The sequence below is a fragment of the Drosophila takahashii genome, chromosome 2R (genome assembly GCF_030179915.1).
Source record: "Drosophila takahashii strain IR98-3 E-12201 chromosome 2R, DtakHiC1v2, whole genome shotgun sequence".
Classification (NCBI taxonomy): Eukaryota; Metazoa; Arthropoda; class Insecta; order Diptera; family Drosophilidae; genus Drosophila; species Drosophila takahashii.
In genome coordinates, this window is record NC_091679.1 from 6,853,668 (window position 1) to 6,874,832 (window position 21,165).

Below are 21,165 nucleotides of genomic sequence, written 5' to 3' on the forward strand. Positions count from 1 at the left end.
ATTTAGTGAGTGGAATATTTATTGAGTATCACTTCTTTTATTGGTATTGTGGTCGGTCACACCAAGATTTGGTCACATGATATATTCACCTGACCTGGTTGACTACTCAATTTTCATCTCAAAATAAAGTTTGGGAATCGCCTCACCGTACAGTTGCAGTTTAACATTTTATAAACAGGTCGAAAAATGAAAATCTGTGGTCCCAAGTTGTCCCTTTGCGGTCTTATTATCTCCGTTTGGGGTATTGTCCAACTGGTGAGTATAATGACATGATTTTTCAAAAATCAGTAATAAACGATATACTTCTTTTTAATATTTTAGGTCCTTATGGGTTTATTCTTCTACATTAATAGTGTGGCTCTTATTGAGGATTTACCTCTAGACGAGGAATACCATTCCTTGGAAGAATTTTATGCAGCCGCAAATAGAGCTTACAATCAGGTAATATTTGAAGGTCCCAATTTCACAAGTAACAACCTGTCAATAATTGTTTTCAGAATGCCTACAATTGCTGGATTGCTGCATGCATATACGTGTTGACATTGTTGCTCTCCGCACAACAATTCTACATGAATAGCAGAGTAACTGCCAACTAATAATTTAAATTGTAGTCTCCCAACTTTGTGAGAAATAAAGTGGGTGCATTATTGTCGGCCTTCGCCAACAAATAAATAGTATTGCTATGTTCCCTTTGACATATTATTAAAAGTATTTTTATTTAAAATATATTAATATAGACACGAAGAAAGAATGCCGTAAGAAAACCAGTGAGTAGCTCCATCGAATTTTGTCGAACCTATGTAGATATGTATGTATATATGTAGAGTGATGAACTTAATTCTTGGCATCTTGAACTTTAGGTTCAATTTTCACCGACTAATATATGAATAAAAAAATTAAACGAAATTTTTTTATGTAAAGGCCACATTTTACTGTTTAAATAATTTGTTCTTATATTTATATCTCTTAAGACAAATTTTTTAAAACTCAAAAACGAAACAATGAGCCTATTCTGCCCGAACAAAATTCTTGGCACACTTGTGTTGTATTTAACTATTTCGCTAAAACTTAACCGATTTGACTCATTTTTTTTTGCTATGTCTGCTTTGTCTCAGTTATCTAGATGACATAATGCTAAATTTGTATCCTTAAATCGTTAAAATAACTTAATTTTAACGAAAAACGGTTATATAAAAGTATGTTAAATGCCAATCTATGCGAAAAATAATATTTTAAGGGCAGGATCAGAGTCAATCAAGGATATTCAACCAACGGACTTTTTAAAGGCCTTTTTGTATCCTAAATGGTTATATTGGTGGCCTTTGAAATCACTTAATTTTTTCTAGCTGCAAAAAAATGTAGTTAGCACATTGCAGGGCCTTTAAAAAGTCCGTTGGTTGAATATCCTTGTAAAAGTCCTTCCTATCCTAAACTTTGATCTGTGCTTATAAAATCTAAGGGTTGACATTATACTTTTTCTTGATCCTTTCGCTTCCTTGACCTCATAAACCCATGGGTCGGGCTGTGTGCCTTGCATTTTAGTCAAGTAAATATGAGTCAAATCGGTTAAGTTTTAGCGAAATAGTAAAATACAACACAAGTGTGCCAAGAATTTTGTTCGGGCAGAATAGTCTAATTTTTTCGTTTTTGAGTTTTAAAAAATTATTCTTAAGAGATATAAATATGAAACCAAATTATTTAAACAGTAAAATGTGGCCTTTATATAAACAAATTTTGTTTAATTTTTTTATTCATATATTAGTCGGAGAAAATTGAACCTAAAGTCCAAGATGCCAAGTGTGATAAGAATTAAGTTCATCACTGTACGTGCTTTGCTATAAAAAGAAAGTAGCATTTTCTGAGATAATTAAGTTTTCGCTATAAAAAACATCGGCTTTCCGTTCGATGTCAAAATAATATTTATTCGAAAAAATTAAAAAGAAACTGAAAATGTTTTTATACCAGGCCAGAGCCCACAGCCGCTAATGCAGTACACGTAGTGACAAATCGCACAGAGAGGAGACTTCTATGTATATACAAACAGTTTGTCAAGTAATTGTTTGCAAAAGGGAAAATGGCATAGAAATTCGTTTTTAGATGGGAAATGTACAAGCAAATACTAGATTTTAAAATTTTTTCTTTTGGAATGTTCTTTATTTAACTATTATCTTTCCGATTGCATCAAATCATTTTCATTTTTCACCCTAAAACACCCTAATTTAAATTTAAACGACCCGGAACTGAACGTCTAAGGACATTTTTATACCCTTGCAGAGGGTATTATGATTTCAGTCAGAAGTTTGCAACGCAGTGAAGGAGACGTTTCCGACCCCATAAAGTATATATATTCTTGATCAGCATCACAAGACGAGTCGATCTAGCCATGTCCGTCTGTCCGTCCGTCTGTCCGTCTGTCTGTTTCTACGCAAACTAGTCTCTCAGTTTTTGAGCTATCGGGACGAAACTGTCGCAAAAGTCTTCTTTCTATTGCAGGTAGTATATATGTCGGAGCCGACCGGATCGGACAACTATATCTTATAGCTCCCATAGGAAGGATCGGAAAAAAAAACTTTAAAAAATTCTAGCTTCGGTGTTTTTTGAAATAATACCTTCTACTTTTGGGGATGTTATTTTTTAAATATTTCTGAATTTCGAATTAATTATTTAAAAAATCGGACTACTATGTCATATAGATGCCATAGGAACGATCGGAAAATTAATGGAAAAGTAATAGAAAATAAATTCTAGTTTCTTTGATTTTTATTGTATTATCTTCTACTCTAGGATATGACTCTTTTTAAATATTTCCGAATTTTAATTTTAATTTAATCAAAATCGGACGACTATATCATATAGCTGCCATAGGAACGATCGGAAAATTATTGGGAAATATTAGAAAATTGAACATTTTTGCGATTTGTTAATTAATAGGAATGATCTGCAAGGGTATATAAGCTTCGGCTGGCCGAAGCTAGCTTCCTTTCTTGTTTATTATGCTTTTTAAGGTGATTTGTATGGTGCTGGCATTTTTGACGCAGTTTTCTCCCGTTTTGAGCGGTAAAATCGGCAAAATGTGATGCTATTTTTGGCAATTTCCCTAAAGGAATGTCCAACGAAAAGTCCTGCATCATTGTTTTATCATAAATGTGCAGGATTATAACTCCGTAACTGTTATGAGTTTTATGTTAAAAATTACATTTTAACAGTTATTTTCGGATTCGTAAAGTAAAACTCAAAGAATAACGGTTTTTTTTAGTTTTGTAATAAAAGTTGACAAATAACCGCTATTCGTCGTGATCAAAAATAAAACTCAAACTTAATTTATGGCGATTTTGTGGGTAAAACAAATTTAAAACAAGAGAGAACGCTATAGTCGTGTTGGTCCACTCAGCTAAAGGGAGTGCGAACGCTGTACTCCGGTTGGTGTCCCAACTAATAATCGTAACTCATCTAAAGGGAGTGCGAGGGAGATAGATATATAAATTTTGATTGCGTATAACTTTTTAATGAATGGTCCGATTTGAAAAAAGTCTTCTACATTTTGATAGGTATAAATATACACAACAAAATTGCATTTATACTTTTCGGCAATCTTTAAAGATGTGGGCGCAGGACACATTTTAAAATCGTTAGTGGGCGATTGTGGGCGTTAGAGGGGGCGTGGCGGTCGGCTGAAATAAACTTGCGCTGCGTAGGAGGCCCAAGAATATGTGTGGAAAATCTCAACCTTCTAGCTTTTGTAGTTTCCGAGATCTCAGCGTTCATACAGACAGACAGACGGACAGACGGACATGGCTAAATCGACTCGGCTAGTGATCCTGATCAAGAGTATATATAGTTTATAGGGTCGGAAACGCTTCCTTCTAGCTGTTACATACTTTTGCACGAATCTAATATACCCTTTTACTCTACGAGTAACGGGTATAAAAAATATAGTTATACAATATGCACGGCTGGCTTTTTTTTAAAGATTTTTAGTAAGTTATATAAAACTCGGTTAGCATGTTTTTTTAATTATTTAATTTTTTTAAATGTCAAGGGAATAACTGTTATACAAAAAAATCAACAAATAACTGTTATTTTTTACTTTTATTATAAAAATCAAATAAATAAAAATCATTACGGATTTGTAAACTACATTAGCTAACAAAAATAATGGTGTATTTAAAAAAACTTTTGGACTCTTCTAAGAAAAAATTACAATAACAGTTATTTTCGGTCCCTGCTCCTGTCTATTGTCTTAATTTTTTAACCATTTATACATGCACTTTGTAAGCAATCTGAGCCTCACTGTTCCTGCTATATACAAAAAGGTTAGAATCCTGCACATTTCTTACAAAATATTGATGCAGGAATTTTCGTTGGACATTCCTTTAGTATATATACATGAATTCTGTAATACAACGACACCGCAAATTTTTTAGGGCAAGAGGAACCAATATTGACAATCGTAACAAATTTTTTTTGCTAACCAATTGAACCTATACATGATTTCTTTAATACAACGACACCGCGAATTTTTTAGTGCAAAAATCATGGAATAAAAGTTACGGAGACTTTAATTTTTTTGGTCAGAAAATAACTGTCATTCTCTGACTTTTATTTTAAACTTATAAATAAAAGGTGGCGAATAACAATTAATCAATCAGGGTATTCCCTAAACTGTTGAATTGCTGAATTGTTGAAAATTCAACAGAAAATTTCAGCAATTAAGGGAACGACCCAAAATAATTTCTGTTGAATTTTCAAAAAAAAATTTCAAAAATTTTGTTGAAAAGTTCTACGGAACTTAAAATATGTAAAATTGTATTTATTATTGCTAGTTACTGTCTAAAATTTTTACTTAGGTAAAAGAACCACAAATATGCTTTCTAAGTTGATTTTTAAATATATAATGCGTACTGGTGATACTTAAATGTTACAGAGTTGCCATGACTTTTAATAAAAAAGGTGACAACTCTGGCTTTTTACCAATTCAACAAAATTTTCAACAGCCTTGAATTGTTGAATTGCTGAAATTTCTGAAAGTGGACTTTGTATGGAACAGCTGATTAACAGCTGACCAAAATTCAACAATTCAGCAATTTAACAGTTTAGGGAATACCCTGAATGACTGTTAAAGTAAAACTTTTAACTGTTACGGTTCCTGTTCCAAAGTTATGAATTCCTTATTATTTTTTGGTCACTTTGTGTGTTTGTTGGTTTGTCTGATTGTCCGGTAAATTTTATGTATTGGGATTCTGGAAACTGGCTGACTTTAGAAGGTCTCCCTGTTACATATATAATCCACACGATCTTTGGTTTTCTTCATGGGCTATTAGTGCGACCGCTTTGTTAATGGGAGTGTTCCATGAAATCTAATGAACCAGTCAGTGCGCATAGTCTTTACGTTTCACTTTCAGATTGTTTTTTTTTTATTTGTTTAAGCTCTAGACATTTTTGTTGGATCCACAATCTTTTTGGCAACAAACGAAATGAACACATATTCCAATCAGGTCAAAAAATATTTTATCAACAGATTGAATTTCTGTTACTGTCGAACTAATTTAAATTTTACAAGGGTTTTAACTCAAATGCATTTGGATTTGTAACTGACGTCATCAACTTGTCTTTAATAACCCTGCAGGAAAAATGCGAACTAGCCTGAAAAAGAACTACTTATACAAAGCAACCGAAATTTGTCTTGATACATTTGGACTACATAGTGCTTAGAAAATTTGTGCTAGTTGAGGGTATTATGATTTCAGTCAGAAGTTTGCAACGCAGTGAAGGTGACGTTTCCCCATAAAGTATATATATTCTTGATCAGCATCACTAGACGAGTCGATCTAGCCATGTCCGCCCGTCCGTCTGTCTGTCTGTTTCTACGCAAACTAGTCTCTCAGTTTTGAAGCTATCGGCTTGAAACTTTCCCAAAAGTCTATTTCTATAAGTTGAAACTATATCTTATAGCTCCTAGAGGAAAAATCGAAAAAAATCTAGCTTTGGTGTTTTTTGAAATATTAACTTCTTCTCTTGGGAATGTTATTTTTTAAATATTTAGAAATTTCGTATAAAATTTATAAAAAATCTGGACACTATATCATATAGCTGCCATTGGAACGGTCGGAAAATTAAATGCAAATTAATCGGAAACAAATTACGGCTTCGTTTATTGTATTCTCTTCTACTCTAGGATATGACACTTTTTAAATATTTCCGAATTACGGTTTTAATTTTATAAAAATTGAACTACTATATCATATAGCCGCCATAGAAACGATTGGAAAATTAATGAGAAATAATGGAATATTGAACATTTTTGCGACTTGTTAATTAATAGGAATGATCTGCAAGGGTATATACGCTTCGGCTGGCCGAAGCTAGCTTCCTTTCTTGTAGTAAATGGTAACAACATCGTCAACAATTCCGAATTAAGTGGTTCATTCTTAATAACATTTAATGGTACAACCACAATAAATAACGTTTCATATACCAATTTAGTCAACAAAATTCTTAACTATATTACTACAAACCACTTCAAAAATTATGAAATATCCGATTATATTTTTCAAATAACTCGGAACTCTCTTTAGATAACACAGGTCAACAAAAAGGGCTTTGTTAAAAGGTGCAGGCCTATTGGCATTAAAATATGTTAATATAGACGTATACCCTGCAAGCTAACGGGCGATATTTCTATCGCCTATCGTCCAGAAGTCACTTCTTAGTAACTTCTGGAAGATAGAAACACGACAGAACACATTTTACAAAAACAAAATATACATCTATCGCTAAGAAGTCACTTCTTAGTCACTTCTGGACGATTAAAATACGATAGAACACATTTTACAAAAACAAAAAGGGTCACGATCGTGGAGAATTAACTTCTAAGACACTTCTAGGCGATAGAAAGAAGATAGAACACATTTTACAAAAACAAAAAGGGTTCAAATCGCGAGGAAGTAACTTCTGGACGATAGAATGGCGATAGAACACATTTGACTACTTAAAAGGGGTTCAAATTGCGAAGAAGTAACTTCTGAGGCACTTCTGGACGATAGAATGGCGATAGAACACATTTGATTACCTAAAAAGGCTTGCGATCGCGAAGAAGTAACTTCTCAGACACTTTTGGGCGATGAAAAGGCGATAGAACACATTTTACAAAAACTGTACAATGTTCGCCTGAGAAGAAAATAGTCCGCAGTGACCACCGCCAGTTATTGATAAGATTGGAAATCGTCGCTGCTAAATGTCCACCTACCTAAACAAATTTAGGTCGATGCAGGCAGGCCTGTGCACACATGTGTGACGTCAGGCCATAAAGGAATCCCACGATCGGTCACGTCCTGACACCATCTGGACGCGTACTTCGCGGGAATTCGCTATCTTATGGAGTTATCATGTCTGTAGCCACCTGGTATTGTTTTGATAGGATAAACCATGTATCTGATAAATGTAACCCAAAGTTGACCTAAGTAAATATCCTTTGACCCAAGAACATGTATATGAACCCCATGCAATATTCAATAAAATCAGTACGACAAAAACTCTTTGCGTATTCACTTCTCCGCAGCCCAATTTGTATTGAACTTATTGCGGCGACTATTGCCACTGGTATTGTACTTGAGGCACGCATTTGATCCATACATTTGGTGACCCCCGACTTTGAATCGCAGGTTATTCAAATTGGGACTCCAATTTGAAGACGCATCATCAGATAAATTTTGATATAAATACCTATCCGAAAAGATATATTTTGTTCAATTTTGAACGCACGCATAGATCATTGTTTGATCACAAACTTGAACCGCATTTTTTGTTCAAAGTTTAACTTGAATTAACTAATTTCAAGGCATCTGCAGTAATCACGGTAGTGATTTACATTTTTTTTTTAAACCACGGTGTGAGTCGAGGCACATCATAACAAAATACCTCTAAAAGGTTTAATTTATAAAGTTGTTGGGGCGGCGACTTGATCGTAGATAAATAGCTAAATTTAAAAGCTAGAAAATTATAGAATAAATTTAAGTTCTGAAAATTCCTTTAAAATATAAAATTGCTTGCGTTATGACTGTGAGTATTTTTAATTAAGTACTATCCATTTGGATAAATTATTCTTATGAAAAAAGTAACCTTGATTTCAAAAACTAAATTCACTTTAATAATTTTCTAGCTTTTAAATATCTGATTCAGCTATTTAGTGACCCGGCTGCCAACACCAATTATTTTTGTTTACATGTCGCCGCCTATGATAAATCTTAAATTTGGACTCTGTCAACCGAAAAAAGTGGAAAAATCCGAACTTTAAAAATCCATCATAAATCCAGTTTTCCATGAATTTGGGCCATATCCAGCTTGTTTTATTCGGTAGGATGTAAACTTTAAGTTTGTAACCATTACCATTTTTCAACGGATTTATTTCGAGTTTTTACGATATATACAGCCGACTTACAGTCGACCAAAAAACACATTTTTCATCTTTGTCGAGCTTCTGCGCTGCCATTAGTTATCCAATCATATTGATCTGTATGGCAAAGTTAAGCTCTGATCTATCAAATAAAAACACCTCTTAACGAGGTAAAAAACTAGTGACGATCGCACCTTCAACATACAAAAGTTCTGATATCAACATTTGTGACGAAAAATTATTACACTCGTCATTAAATACACTTTCTATTATTTTCTCATTCGGCCCGCCCTAGCATACTATTTTAGCCTTTTTACCTTCATAGGCATTTTCTATTGCAGCGTGCCGAATGAGAAAATCTTAGAAAGTGTATTTAATGACGAATGACCCCTCATTCGACGGGTATTTTCAATAAGAACACAACTAAAACATTGCGAGGGGGCATTTATCCCCACCGGCCCCATCAGCTCCAAAATTCGAAATTTTTACTTTTTCACTTTCACTGCTCTCTATCCCAAGCCAATTGATTTTCTTAAAGTCTTGGTATGCAATCCTTTAAGTTTTTGCAATACCTTTCGATTGGTGTATTACTCATTACGATCGGACTATCACAGCAGATTTTCAATTTTGCGGCTATATAATAGTAGTCGCCTTCGCACACTCTCCTGGTGCGCTTCGTCACTACATGGACTGCCGTCCATAGTGATTGACTTTAAAATAAAACTAAAACTGGCCCAATCGGGTGGATATCTGCCGGGATATAAGAAGAAATTCGAAAAAAGTCCGAAATTTAACATTTCAAACTTTAAAAAATCTTTAAAAAAAAACTGTGCCATCGAAAAAAAAATTAATGCTATTTTCGTGATCTAGGGGTCCAACACTAACAGAATTTGCCATCAATTGCTGGGGAGCACACCAAGAATATTATTTTGTAAACTAGTGTAAGTTAAGTTATTGATGTAAATTCCCTCCCAAATTTTATGATAAATAAATAAATAATGAAATAAATTATTAAACTAAGGGACGACACGACACAAAATAAAAAATAACAATCTTTTGGTGTTAGGCCGCGCTCAGGCTGGTGATGTAACTTCGCCACACGCTACTCCGTTGAATGCTGGACAAGATTACCCCCCCTCTTGGAGTCGGTTCCCCTTTCGCGGATATTCCTCGTGGCGTGTATTGCAGGTTGGGATCCTCCGGTTGTGTAACCTCTAGCGGCACGGGATCCGGTGATTACATAAACCTCAGAAAATCCGGGATGCCCATAAAAATTAATTGGCCAGGCTTCCAGTAGCGAAACCTGGCCACCACGTCTCGTCTTTGCTGGCCTGAAACGGGATTCCTGATTGCCTATCTTCTTTCCCCCACTACTGCAGAACGGACTCACCGCAGGGTCTTAGCCAGTCCGGCTTCGGAGACCGTCCTTGCGTTTCGGCGACCGTCGAAAAACAATATTTTGAACCGGGGATCACTCCTTTTATTTATTTAGCACTGCGTATTTTTTATTTGAAATTATGAAACTGTAGGCACTGATGGCCACTCTCGTATCGCGACTGCTCAAGGAGATTTTTTTGATGGATGACCCGTGCGACTGCTTAAGGAGATTTTTTTGATGGATGACCCGTGCGACTGCGCGCCGCCGACACTGAATCTAGACTGATCTCGTGTCGGCCATTTGTCTTCCGTCAACCCCATGCCGATTACGGTCTCCTCCCTACATTCTGGGTCAATGTCCCTTTGACCGACATTCGTCCCGTTTGAATTTGAATTCGCCCCCAACCGACTCCAATTTCGACGTTGCCCCACACTGGACACGAAACCCATTTGGTATCCCTGGTTTTCCCGATTACTCGATTATTTGGGGAGATGTTTGTTGAGATGTCTTCTTCTTCTCCAGCTGAACATCTGATTGTGTTTGTTTTGGTTTTTGGGATGGATGGCCACTGAATGACTTGGGATCTCGTCGCGGGAACCAGGTGAGTACATAATCGCAGCAAACCCTTCTCACCGATACCTTCTCTTCCAGGGCTCGTCGTGGGTCGCTTGTAGGCCTCTTCTCTTTTTTTTTTTTTTACTGTTTCAAATCCTTCGCGTGATAGATTCCACTAGGTTTCCCTTGCAATGTCTCGGTCTCGTACATGTTGTTCCCTATCTTTGCCTTAATTCAGCACTTAATGAATTTCCTCGCGAATTTGGCGTTGTAGTTCTGCCCGAAATTACTTAAGGTGAAGTTCTTTCTATATACCTGCAAATTGTACATTTCTTGACCTCCGATTGTATACCGCCGCGCTTTTTTCGTATGCCTTGTGGGAATTCCTCCGGATTTCTTCGCGCATCAGTGCGATCCTCGATTCTCTTGGCAGGACATACAACTCGTTATCTTCTAGCGCTTTCAAACGTCTCGCCAGTTGGTAATCTGCCCCGATGGTAAACATATTTTGTCCGAACAGAGCGAAATATGGAGATACCCCAGTAGCCTGATGAACCGCTCCTCTGAGTGCACACTCAATCTCCGATAAATACAGATCCCAGTCTCGGTGACCATTCTCCAAATAGGCTCGAATTGCATTTAAGACTGACTGGTTTACTCTCTCGGCCGCGTTTGATTGCGGCGAGTAAACAGCGGTCCGGATGTGCTTAACTCCATATTTCTTTAGAAATTCCGTAAATTGTTTGAAGACAAATTGCTTCCCGTTGTCGGAATGTAACACTTCCGGAACCCCAAATTTATTAAACACCTCCTGCCTTAAAAATCGGATTACTCCTGCAGAGGTTGCTTCCCGCATGCCCTTAAGGAATGTGAACTTCGAGAAATGGTCGACCACTATGAACACATACGAAATCAATATAAACTTTCTGGAATGGCCCGACGGTTACTGTTTCTGCACCAATCTCGGGTTTAGGGCCGCAGTTCGTTGGTTTGGTTTCTTTGCACACCGCACAGTCCCTAACGTACGCTCGGACTTGGCTTACCATCCCCGGCCAGTGAAATCTCTGACGCAGCCAACTCAAAGTTTTTGCCATTCCACCATGAGCTCTATTTTTCGGACAATGCGCCTGCTCTATCAGAGTGCTTGTGAGGCTAGCCGGTATCCACAGTTTCCAGGAGTATTCCCCCATTTCGGCTTTGTCATTATCTCGTTTGGATCGCAAAAACACGTAATCTCCGTCCACAACGAGATCCGGGAAACGTTCCCCATGGGCTAATACCTCCTTTCTCAGCTCCGCGTACTCTGAAGACTCGAATTCGGTCGTTTCGAAACCCAGCAAGGGTTCCAGGTCAATTGACTCTATCATCCTAGAGAGAGTGTCAGCTACCACGTTCTCTGAGCCCTTCCTGTGCTCTATGGCAAAGTCATAGATCTGCAGTTTTAATGACCAACGAGCAAGCCGCCCATCCAGGTCCTTTAGTGACATTAACCACTTCAGACTGGCGTGATCTGTTATGATCGTAAAGGGCATCATTTCGACGTACGGTCTGAATCGTTTCACTCCGAGGATAGCTGCCAGACATTCCTTTTTTGTGACGCTGTAATTCTTTTGGCATTTGTTCAGCTTCTGAGAGAAATATTCAATAGGTCTTTCGTTTCTCCGATCATCCAGCTGGAATAAAACCGCCCCAACTCCCGTGTCGGAATCGTCGCATTGTATGTAAAAGCGGCGTGAGAAATCCGGATGGTTTAAAACGGGTACCGTCATGAGCGCGGTTTTTAGGGTTTCTATGGCTTGCTGAGCCGCGGGGGTTAGGTGGAATTTCCCGTTCTTCTTCAAAATGTCTGTAAGGGGGGCGGAAATTTCTGCGAAATTACGCATGAACCGGCGATACCATCCCGCTGTACCCAACAAACTTCGAACTTCGCGCGGATTACGGGGATTGTTTAGATTTCGAATTGCTTCTACCTTCTTGGGATCTGTTCTCAATTCTCCTCCACCAATCACGAAACCCAGATAACGCAATTCTTTGAAGCAGAAATGTGACTTTTGCAACCCGATTGTGAGTCCTGCTGCTCTCAAACACTCTCCTACTTCGTTTAAAATGGACAGATGTGACTCAAAGTCTGGGGTTACTATCAGTAAATCGTCAAGATAAACAAAGATTTTCTCCCGCAGTTTGGATGGAATGACCTTATCCATCAAACGACACAGACTTTTACCCGCGCTACATAGTCCAAAGGGCATCACGACGAATTGATACAAGGGTCTTCCAGGGGCAGTAAATGCGGCTCTCTTCCTCCAGCTCGATTTGCCAGTATGCATGTTTTAGATCGACGCTGCTGATGAATATGGTTGAGGCAATTCTGCTTAGGATTCCGTCTATGTTTTGAAGCGGGTACGCGTCCTTCTTTGTCACCTTGTTCACCCTACGCGCATCCAAGCAAAGCCTATTTTTCCCAGGCTTCATGACCAACGTCACAGGGTTGTTCCAGGCACTCTCACTTTCCTCGATTACGCCCAGCCGTAACATCTCGTCAACTTCCGCATAGACCGCCGCCTGTTTCGCCGGAGACATTGGATAGTGCCTTGATTTCACCGGTACAGCTCCCTCCTCCAGTTCTATCTTGTGTTTTAGAAGTTTAGTTCGTCCCAATCCAACCTTTTCGTAAGACAGAAAAGCTTCTCGGACTTTATCGAGTCGGGATTCCTGGGACTTCGTTAGTTGATGACGCTCGGGTCAACTTAACTTCCGTTGATTTCGACTCTAGCAATTCCTCGACGCTGCCTCCAAATAGTTCTGGAGCAATATTGAACTCCTTCCAAAAGTCGACTCCGAAATATAATTGTTGTTTTAATGCCGGACACAGATAAAAACATATGTTGGCCTCTCGTTTCCGGAAACCCACTCTTACCATAACCTTGCCTAGTATCGCTTGATCCTCGCCGTTCGCTGTCTTCACGTTTCCTCTGTACGGCAACCAATCCAATCCGAGTCGATCCACCAACTCCTGGCAACCGGTACCCAAAACGCTAATGGAAGCTCCAGAATCCAGCAGTCCTTCGATTTCCTGGTCGGCTATAGTCACTGTCGCGTAGGGTCTCGGATCGTCGCTTAGATTCTTAATGGATTCTATTTGTGATATCGTTCGATGGACCTCCTGCCTTTCCATTTTCCTTCTCTTGAAGCGTTGCCTAGCTTTGTGAATTCGTCTGGTCACCGCTGTCATTCCCTCCAGTTGGTGATCCTTAAAAATGCGCTCCCGGGCCTCCTTGTATCTCCGCCATCTCTCCTCCAGTGGCATAGCCAGTCTGCCTCGCCATTCCACCCTTGATCCTGCATTTACTTCGCACAGCTCTGGGTCATTGGGGTTACGCCGACCGACTCCCGTCCGGAACGCGACTCCACTGGGTTCATCACGTTCCCCTTTGAGTTTCCCGGGTTACAATTTGGGCATTTCTGCGTCAACGTGTCGGCTCGACCACATCTAAAACAAAAATACGACTTTTGTGGTATCTCACATTGCTTGTAGACGTGCCCGGCTTGTTTGCAGTTCCAACATACCACGGCTTTTCGCTGGCTGACAGATTGGATGGCATCTACTAGTCCTCCCTCGCTTTCATCTTCGACTACTGGTTGGAAATTCTGGTCTGGAATACTGCCGTACTAAACTTCGTCTACTCTTTCACCTCGAAATTCTTGTCGTTTGGGGGGTAGCGCTCGTTGTGTCTGTCTGGCTCGTCCCACTTCCTCCGCGAAAGCTCTTTCCGCGTCCCGACTCTCGTCTCTGAGGTGCTCCAAGGTATATGCCCGGATCGGGAACACGTACTGCTTCAATGGCTCGCACAGATTACGTTTCACGGTCTTGATCATCCATTCTTCTGTAATGGGTAACCGCACCGCAGCCCTCAGTCTTCGCATCGCGTGAAAGAACGAATCCAGAGACTCTCCTGGCATTCCGCTCGCTCAGGTCCTGTATCCTCTCATAGTCGCATCTAGTGTCGCTATACCGCCGCTCGATTGCTGTCCGCAAGTCCGTCCAGGTCGCTATATTGTTGGTACGGACCAGCAAGCAATACCATTCCGCCGCACCGTCGACCACCAGGCGGTGAAAGTTACGGATTAGATCTGCCCAGGGAGTCCCATAATGCTGCCTTAAATGCTCGACTCGGAATATAAATTCTTCTGCGGTCATTCCATCAGAGTTGCCGGAGAACTGTATGCCCCATTTATGTACTGGGACACAGTGTCCTCGTTGAGAATACCCGTAGCCCTCAGGATTCCGCCGAACAGCCTCTTGACGACCTTCCGTGTCTCTGGGTTGATTGCTTCCACTGGAAGAGGAACCTGACCGGAAATGCAACCTTTGCTGTTGTAGATTCGGCTGGTAGTTCGACGGACCGATTTGCTGGTGTTGTCCAGATGGACCAGGATTTACTCCCGGGTCATTCCTGAATTGGTTTGTGTTCACGCCAAAAGGGCGTCTAATTTCGAGAGGCAGTGTCGAGCGGCAGTTTTCTCCAGATGTCCACATCTCGCTCGCTCGCACTGCCCTTCGCTCTCCCTCTCCAACTCTCCCGCAACTCTACGCTCCGCTCTGGAGCCGCTAAGTTAAGCTTCATGTAATTAGTTATATTTTCAAGTGTCAAATAAACAGCCGCACGTCGCGCAAAACCCCGAAGTTTTTCCATCGTGTTTTTCGTTACAATTTCTGCGCGGAAATTCATCCGCTTTTCCTGGGACTCATCACCGCTTCTACGATCAAGCCGCCGCCCCAACATTTGATCCTTCTACCGGACTTCCATTCTTCCGAAGATTATCTCCAGCGCCTACGGTGGCTTGAACCGCTGCAGCTAAGTTCCATTTCCAATTGTTATTATTTGCCGGTCATACAGCCAGTTGTTCGAACCCCATTTCGTTCAATTTGTTGTATGATTTCTTGTCTAAATCGAAAAGCGATTTTAATCCGACGCAACGGCATTTAATATATTATTCCATTCCTTTTGTTTGTGCGGCATTTTTTCCATTCCCTTATGCCGTACACTTCAAAAAATTCCGTGCAAAGTTGCAAGTCCATAGTGCCAAATTATTTCAATTATAAATAAAAATATTCCTAAAAACTCCAAGTGTGTGTAAAAAAATATATAGTCCAGCCACAGTGAATATTTCAAAATCAAAGTGATCCGCCGAAATTGGCAGCTTTTGTGATTTTACTGTGTTTCCTGCTGCGTGCATATATTTTTACATTCATATTCCAAAATACAGTCCACTTTATCTACATACATTTTTGAGCTAATTGTTTCAATAAAATCCAGCAAACATATTTTGCATTTCAAAGCTGTTCCGCTATTCGCAAAAAGTCTCCAGAACTCCCGCAATTGGCGACTTACAATATCCAGCTGTTAGCTAGCCACATACATACATACACACAGCTACGTACTCTCCAAGTATTCGGCAGCGCACAGTGGGTCAAGGGCTTACAATAATTATTACAAAAAAAAAACGACCATAAATCCGAATTTAAATATTGTTAAACAATTAATATTTTTTTTCCTATCCGTGCACCAGTGTGACCATATTTTCCCTTTGCATAATTTAATAATTATTTATTAATTTTGTGCATACACTTAAATACTTATTTTCGAAATTATTTCAAATCGCCATACAGTTTCCTCCACACAATACAGTGTGACCGTATATCCCTACGGACTTTCAATTGGTTCCTAAATTCCAATTCGCAATAATTTCCGTGTAAACGATTTCGCAATAAATTTTAAACTCCTGTCCGTAATGGCTTCTCAAGCAAAAACCGCCCTTAATAAATTTATTGTCACAGCTGACACTCTGAGCCATTTTGAAGCCACTTTAAACTTTCCGGGTGCACCCACACCAACGTTATCCGCATCTAAAATCCGTCGCGAGCATGTCAGTTCCTTATGGCAAAAGGTGAATGATGCATATGACACATGCTCCGAGTGCATTGTGGCTGCGGGTGACAGCGCCGCAGACACCAAATCCATCCTGAAGGCGAAATATAACGAAACGTATTACATATACGAAAGATTTGCTGCTCAGATTCTCGAGCAAATACAACAGGGCTCTCCCAAATCATCTCAACCTCCAGCATCGTCTCCCCAAGACTACATTTCGTTTGGCTGTCAGCTTCCTCCGATCGATACGGAGATTTTCTCAGGCGATTATCTTCGCTGGCCGACTTTCCGGGACCTTTTCACGGCGATCTATATAGACAATCCGAGTCTGACGCCTGTTGAAAAGCTGTACCATTTAAATGCCAAAACTAGTGGCGAAGCTCATTCTATAGTTTCCAAGTCCCCACTCACCAATGATGGCTTCCGTTCAGCTTGGACAAGTCTAACTGAGCGTTTCGAAAACAAGCGATTTCAGGTGAACAGCCACCTAAAAACATTGTTCAATGTGCAATCCATGGCACAAGAGTCTGGGGCAGCCTTAAAGGAACTTCAACACTCGATTCAAGGATGTTTAACTGCCTTAGAACTATCCGGCATTCAAATTGAGAATTGGGACCCTATTCTAGTCTACATTTTCTCCACAAAGCTACCAAAGCTCACCCTCTCATTATGGGAGCAATCCATTCAAAATAAAGCCGAAATTCCCACTTGGCTAGAGCTAGATTCTTTTTTGACTGAGCGCCACCGAACACTAGAGGCCGTCGATAGAATCCAGTCTGCTAGTTCACTCCAAGTTCCGTCCAAAGTCCCAGCTCGATTAGCAGAACTTCCAAATATAAAGTCCTTCACCACGAGAGTACTTCCAATACCCAAAGGCTGCGATCTGTGTTTAAAAGAAAAACACCCCGTGCGTATATGTCCACGCTTTCTCCAAATGCGGGTAAATGATCGTTCAGCCTACATCCAAGATAAGCAGTTATGTTCCAATTGTTTTGCAAGCAGCCATAAATTGCAGGATTGCATTAGCGCTCACAGTTGTTTTACTTGCCAAAGTCGGCTTCATACGCTGTTGCATCCAAGCAACAAACCTCCAGGGCCAGTGTCAGCCTCAATCCCACACAGAATTTCGTCTTTCTCAGCGCGTGTTTCCAACGTTTATGGGATTAACCGAATTTCCGATCCCGACCCGATTACAAGGGTCTATCCTACAGATAATTCTTCCGATTATTGGGTTCCATATCCCGCCTTGGATGACAGACGTTCCCGAGGTATTAAATCCTACCAATGCCGAGTCTGCCAAAAAATCCATCCGCTACGGAAATGCCACCGTTTTCTACGACTTGGCGCCCAGAAAAGGATCCATGAAGTACATAAACATAAGTACTGCTTTAATTGCTTGGCCCACGATCATTCCCAGGACTCGTGCCGCAGTGGAAATTGCTGCCAGAAGTGTGGAAAGAACCACCACACTCTTCTACACTTGGACGATCGCTCCCGCTATCCTGCAGATACTTCTCCTGATGTTTTGCTACGGTGGTCCTCGCAAGGGGGGGGAGAATGTTCACGCCAAAAGGGCGTCTAATTTCGAGAGGCAGTGTCGAGCGGCAGTTTTCTCCAGATGTCCACATCTCGCTCGCTCGCACTGCCCTTCGCTCTCCCTCTCCAACTCTCCCGCAACTCTACGCTCCGCTCTGGAGCCGCTAAGTTAAGCTTCATGTAATTAGTTCTATTTTCAAGTGTCAAATAAACAGCCGCACGTCGCGCAAAACCCCGAAAGTTTTCCCGTATTTTCCATAAATATTTCTACGCGGATTTCCCTGGGACTTCAGCATCTCTACGATCAAGCCGCCGCCCCAACAGTTTGGTATTGTCGGCTGATTCCCAGGTTGATGAGTTCCAAGATGACCGCCCGCAGGGAGTCCCTGAGCTCCTGTCGATGTTTCTGAACCCCCCGATAGAGATGTCTTTCTTTCGACCTGCCTCAACAATTCAGCAAAACCGTCTTTGATATTTTTATCAATTTTGTCGCTGATGAACCTTTGCATTTCAGCCCGAAACTGGTTCTGGGAATCTATCACCAAGTTCTTTAGATCAGGCCAGGGTCTTGGTTGTCTGCTTCTCGATATAGTCTCGATATACTGTTCCAGGATCGGATCTAGCTGGATGTTTGAAAAAGTCGGTAATGGAGTGGAATTTTCGCCCAGCTCCAATCTTTTTGGGTTTCCCACCCTGTATAGAGCGTGAATTGGCATGTGTTGTAATGGGGGACAAGTAAATGATCCTGGTCTTCCTATAGGGGTCGTGAGGTTCCCGCCTTCTCCCATATTATTTCCGTTCTTGTGCATTTTAATTTGATTATTTATTTCTTCAAAAAAATTTAATAATTTGGAATTTTTCTTTCAGGAATAGAAGGGGAAAGAACTACTATAAACTATCCCATCCTGCACGGTGAACTGATCCGCAGCGCTATTTCCCTAATGGACTGTCCTGGACCTTGGAACATGACAACAAAAATTTAACACAAAACAATGACAAAGTCGACTCTTTCCAACTTCGACTCAGTCGAAGTTTGGGAGTCAAGGGTGTCATTTGACTTGGCAGAAATCCATCTTTCTTCACCCGCCATCATTCCTTTGACTTCTCGGTGCATCTCAACCTCCATTAAACAGTCAAGGACACCAAGAAATCATCCGGAAGCTTCAAAGACTCTTTTTCTTAAGAGACTCCGGATTTCGGCTATGTTGGCGACCCGCCTGAAGAAAAAGGATATCTTTTTACGTCCTCCCTCTGCCTCGATCGCAAATCTTCCAGTCAGCTTGGACTAGTTGATGTCGTCGAGCAAGAAGCAAGGTAAGTAATTTAATCTTTATTTCTCTTCTTTCCATAGATCTTTCTGCTGTTCGCCTACCGGTCGGACGAGGACTTTAAAAAGAACTATGAAAAAGGAGAATTTTTGTTGGAACCTAGTGTGTTGCCATTTATTTTTGAAATTGGGCGCCATTATTGTTATGTCCCAAAATAGGACGACGTGTGTCCGCGAGTGGGCAGCGCCGGCTAGCTCAGAGCACTTGGGGCGTAGGTACTCCAACCCTGCCCACACACACGCAACAAAAAACAAACAGATGTTTGCACTTTGCAACACTACATGCTTCAACAACATATGGTCTTACAACTGGCCAAAACATTGAGGAACAGCTACAAGACCACAAAACATACATATACAACGAAACCAACCCACCCATTTAATCTATTCCAGGTCACAGGACGCCTTCGGACACATCTTGGGCTTTCGGATACTAAACCCGAAGCCTCAGCGCTCCCACCCAACCATAGCAGTCGTAGGTGTCTCCGACTTCCCCTTAGACCGGCCACCGCAGGAAATTTTTAGGACAGTCTACATGTTCCTTCCCCCTCTAAAAGACAAGTTATACCATATACATATCAAGACAATTTATTCACTTAATTCTATTTTACAGACTCGGCTCAGCTTCCCTTAAGGGAACCCATCAACCACCGCCCGCCGGCTGCGATAGTCCCACTCAGGGATTGGTATGAATTAATTGGATGTCTGCTTTTTCGGTCCCTACCTAAAGAGCTCTCTTGGTGGATCCCAGACTTCAATGACCCGCAGTCTACTCGACGCGAGCACTGGATTGGCTTCCCCGTGGGATTGACAAGGATCCGCGGTACAATCGCGGCTGTATTTTGGTTTTCTTTGTTTTGTGAAATGGGGTAATTAAAAACCCCAAGACTCGCTCCGAAGGAGCAATAAGTGAAAACGACATAAGCAAAGATATCAGTGTACCAAAAAAAAAAACTAGAAGTGAGCAATAACTGGGATAATTTAACTAATTTTGATAATAATAGATAAATAACTAAGTAAATAAATAAATATATAAATATGGTGCGATAAATTCGTGATAAATTACACATATTATTGCACATATTTTATCTGATAATCTGTGTAAGCAATAATAAGTATGTGCAATAATATGTATAAGAAATAATAAGTATGTGCAATAATAAGTTAAGTTATTGATGAAAATTCCCTCCCAAATTTTATGATAAATAAATAAAAAATGAAATTAATTATTAAACTAAGGGACGACACGACACAAAATAAAAAATAACAATCTTTTGGTGTTAGGCCGCGCTCAGGCTGGTGATGTAACTTCGCCACACGGTACTCCGTTGAATGCTGGACAAGATTACCCCCCCCTCTTGGAGTCGGTTCCCCTTTCGCGGATATTCCTCGTGGCGTGTATTGCAGGTTGGGATCCTCCGGTTGTGTAACCTCTAGCGGCACGGGATCCGGTGATTACATAAACCTCAGCAAATCCGGGATGCCCATAAAAATTAATTGGCCAGGCTTCCAGTAGCGAAACCTGGCCACCACGTCTCGTCTTTGCTGGCCTGAAACGGGATTCCTGATTGCCTATCTTCTTTCCCCCACTACTGCAGAACGGACTCACCGCAGGGTCTTAGCCAGTCCGGCTTCGGAGACCGTCCTTGCGTTTCGGCGGCCGTCGAAAAACAATATTTTGAACCGGGGATCATTCCTTTTATTTATTTAGCACTGCGTATTTTTTATTTGAAATTATGAAACTGTAGGCACTGATGGCCACTCTCGTATCGCGACTGCTTAAGGAGATTTTTTTGATGGATGACCCGTGCGACTGCTTAAGGAGATTTTTTTGATGGATGGCCCGTGCGACTGCGCGCCGCCGACACTGAATCTAGACTGATCTCGTGTCGGCCATTTGTCTTCCGTCAACCCCATGCCGATTACGGGCTCCTTCTCCCTACATTCTGGGTCAATGTCCCTTTGACCGACATTCGTCCCGTTTCAATTTGAATTCGCCCCCAACCGACTCCAATTTCGACGTTGCCCCACACTGGACACGAAA

The 21,165-nt window shown here is 40.7% G+C and overlaps 1 protein-coding gene and 1 long non-coding RNA gene across 2 annotated transcripts in view; both read left to right on the forward strand.

Moving 5' to 3' along the window:
• The window catches only part of LOC138912332 (uncharacterized), a 143,472-nt gene extending 123,166 nt beyond the window's left edge, over nt 1-20,306 (forward strand). The window contains exons 2-3 of the long non-coding RNA XR_011417859.1: nt 18,662-19,108; nt 19,515-20,306. This is a non-coding gene — a long non-coding RNA (uncharacterized lncRNA). The remainder of the gene's footprint in view (nt 1-18,661; nt 19,109-19,514) is intronic.
• RNASEK (Ribonuclease kappa) lies at nt 52-708 on the forward strand. Its single transcript, XM_070212908.1, has 3 exons — nt 52-255; nt 322-441; nt 498-708. The coding sequence occupies exons 1-3, from the start codon at nt 187-189 to the stop codon at nt 594-596; spliced, it is 288 nt and encodes a 95-aa protein (XP_070069009.1). The 5' UTR covers nt 52-186; the 3' UTR covers nt 597-708.
• Nucleotides 20,307-21,165: the final 859 nt, after the last annotated feature.

What these genes read in the sequence shown, in the direction of transcription:
- RNASEK (XM_070212908.1), top strand. Translation starts at nt 187, where the DNA reads ATGAAAATCTGTGGTCCCAAGTTGTCCCTTTGCGGTCTTATTATCTCC. An exon ending in TTTGGGGTATTGTCCAACTG is followed by an intron (nt 256 to 321) that starts GTGAGTATAATG and finishes TTAATATTTTAG; the next exon opens with GTCCTTATGGGTTTATTCTT. An exon ending in CAAATAGAGCTTACAATCAG is followed by an intron (nt 442 to 497) that starts GTAATATTTGAA and finishes AATTGTTTTCAG; the next exon opens with AATGCCTACAATTGCTGGAT.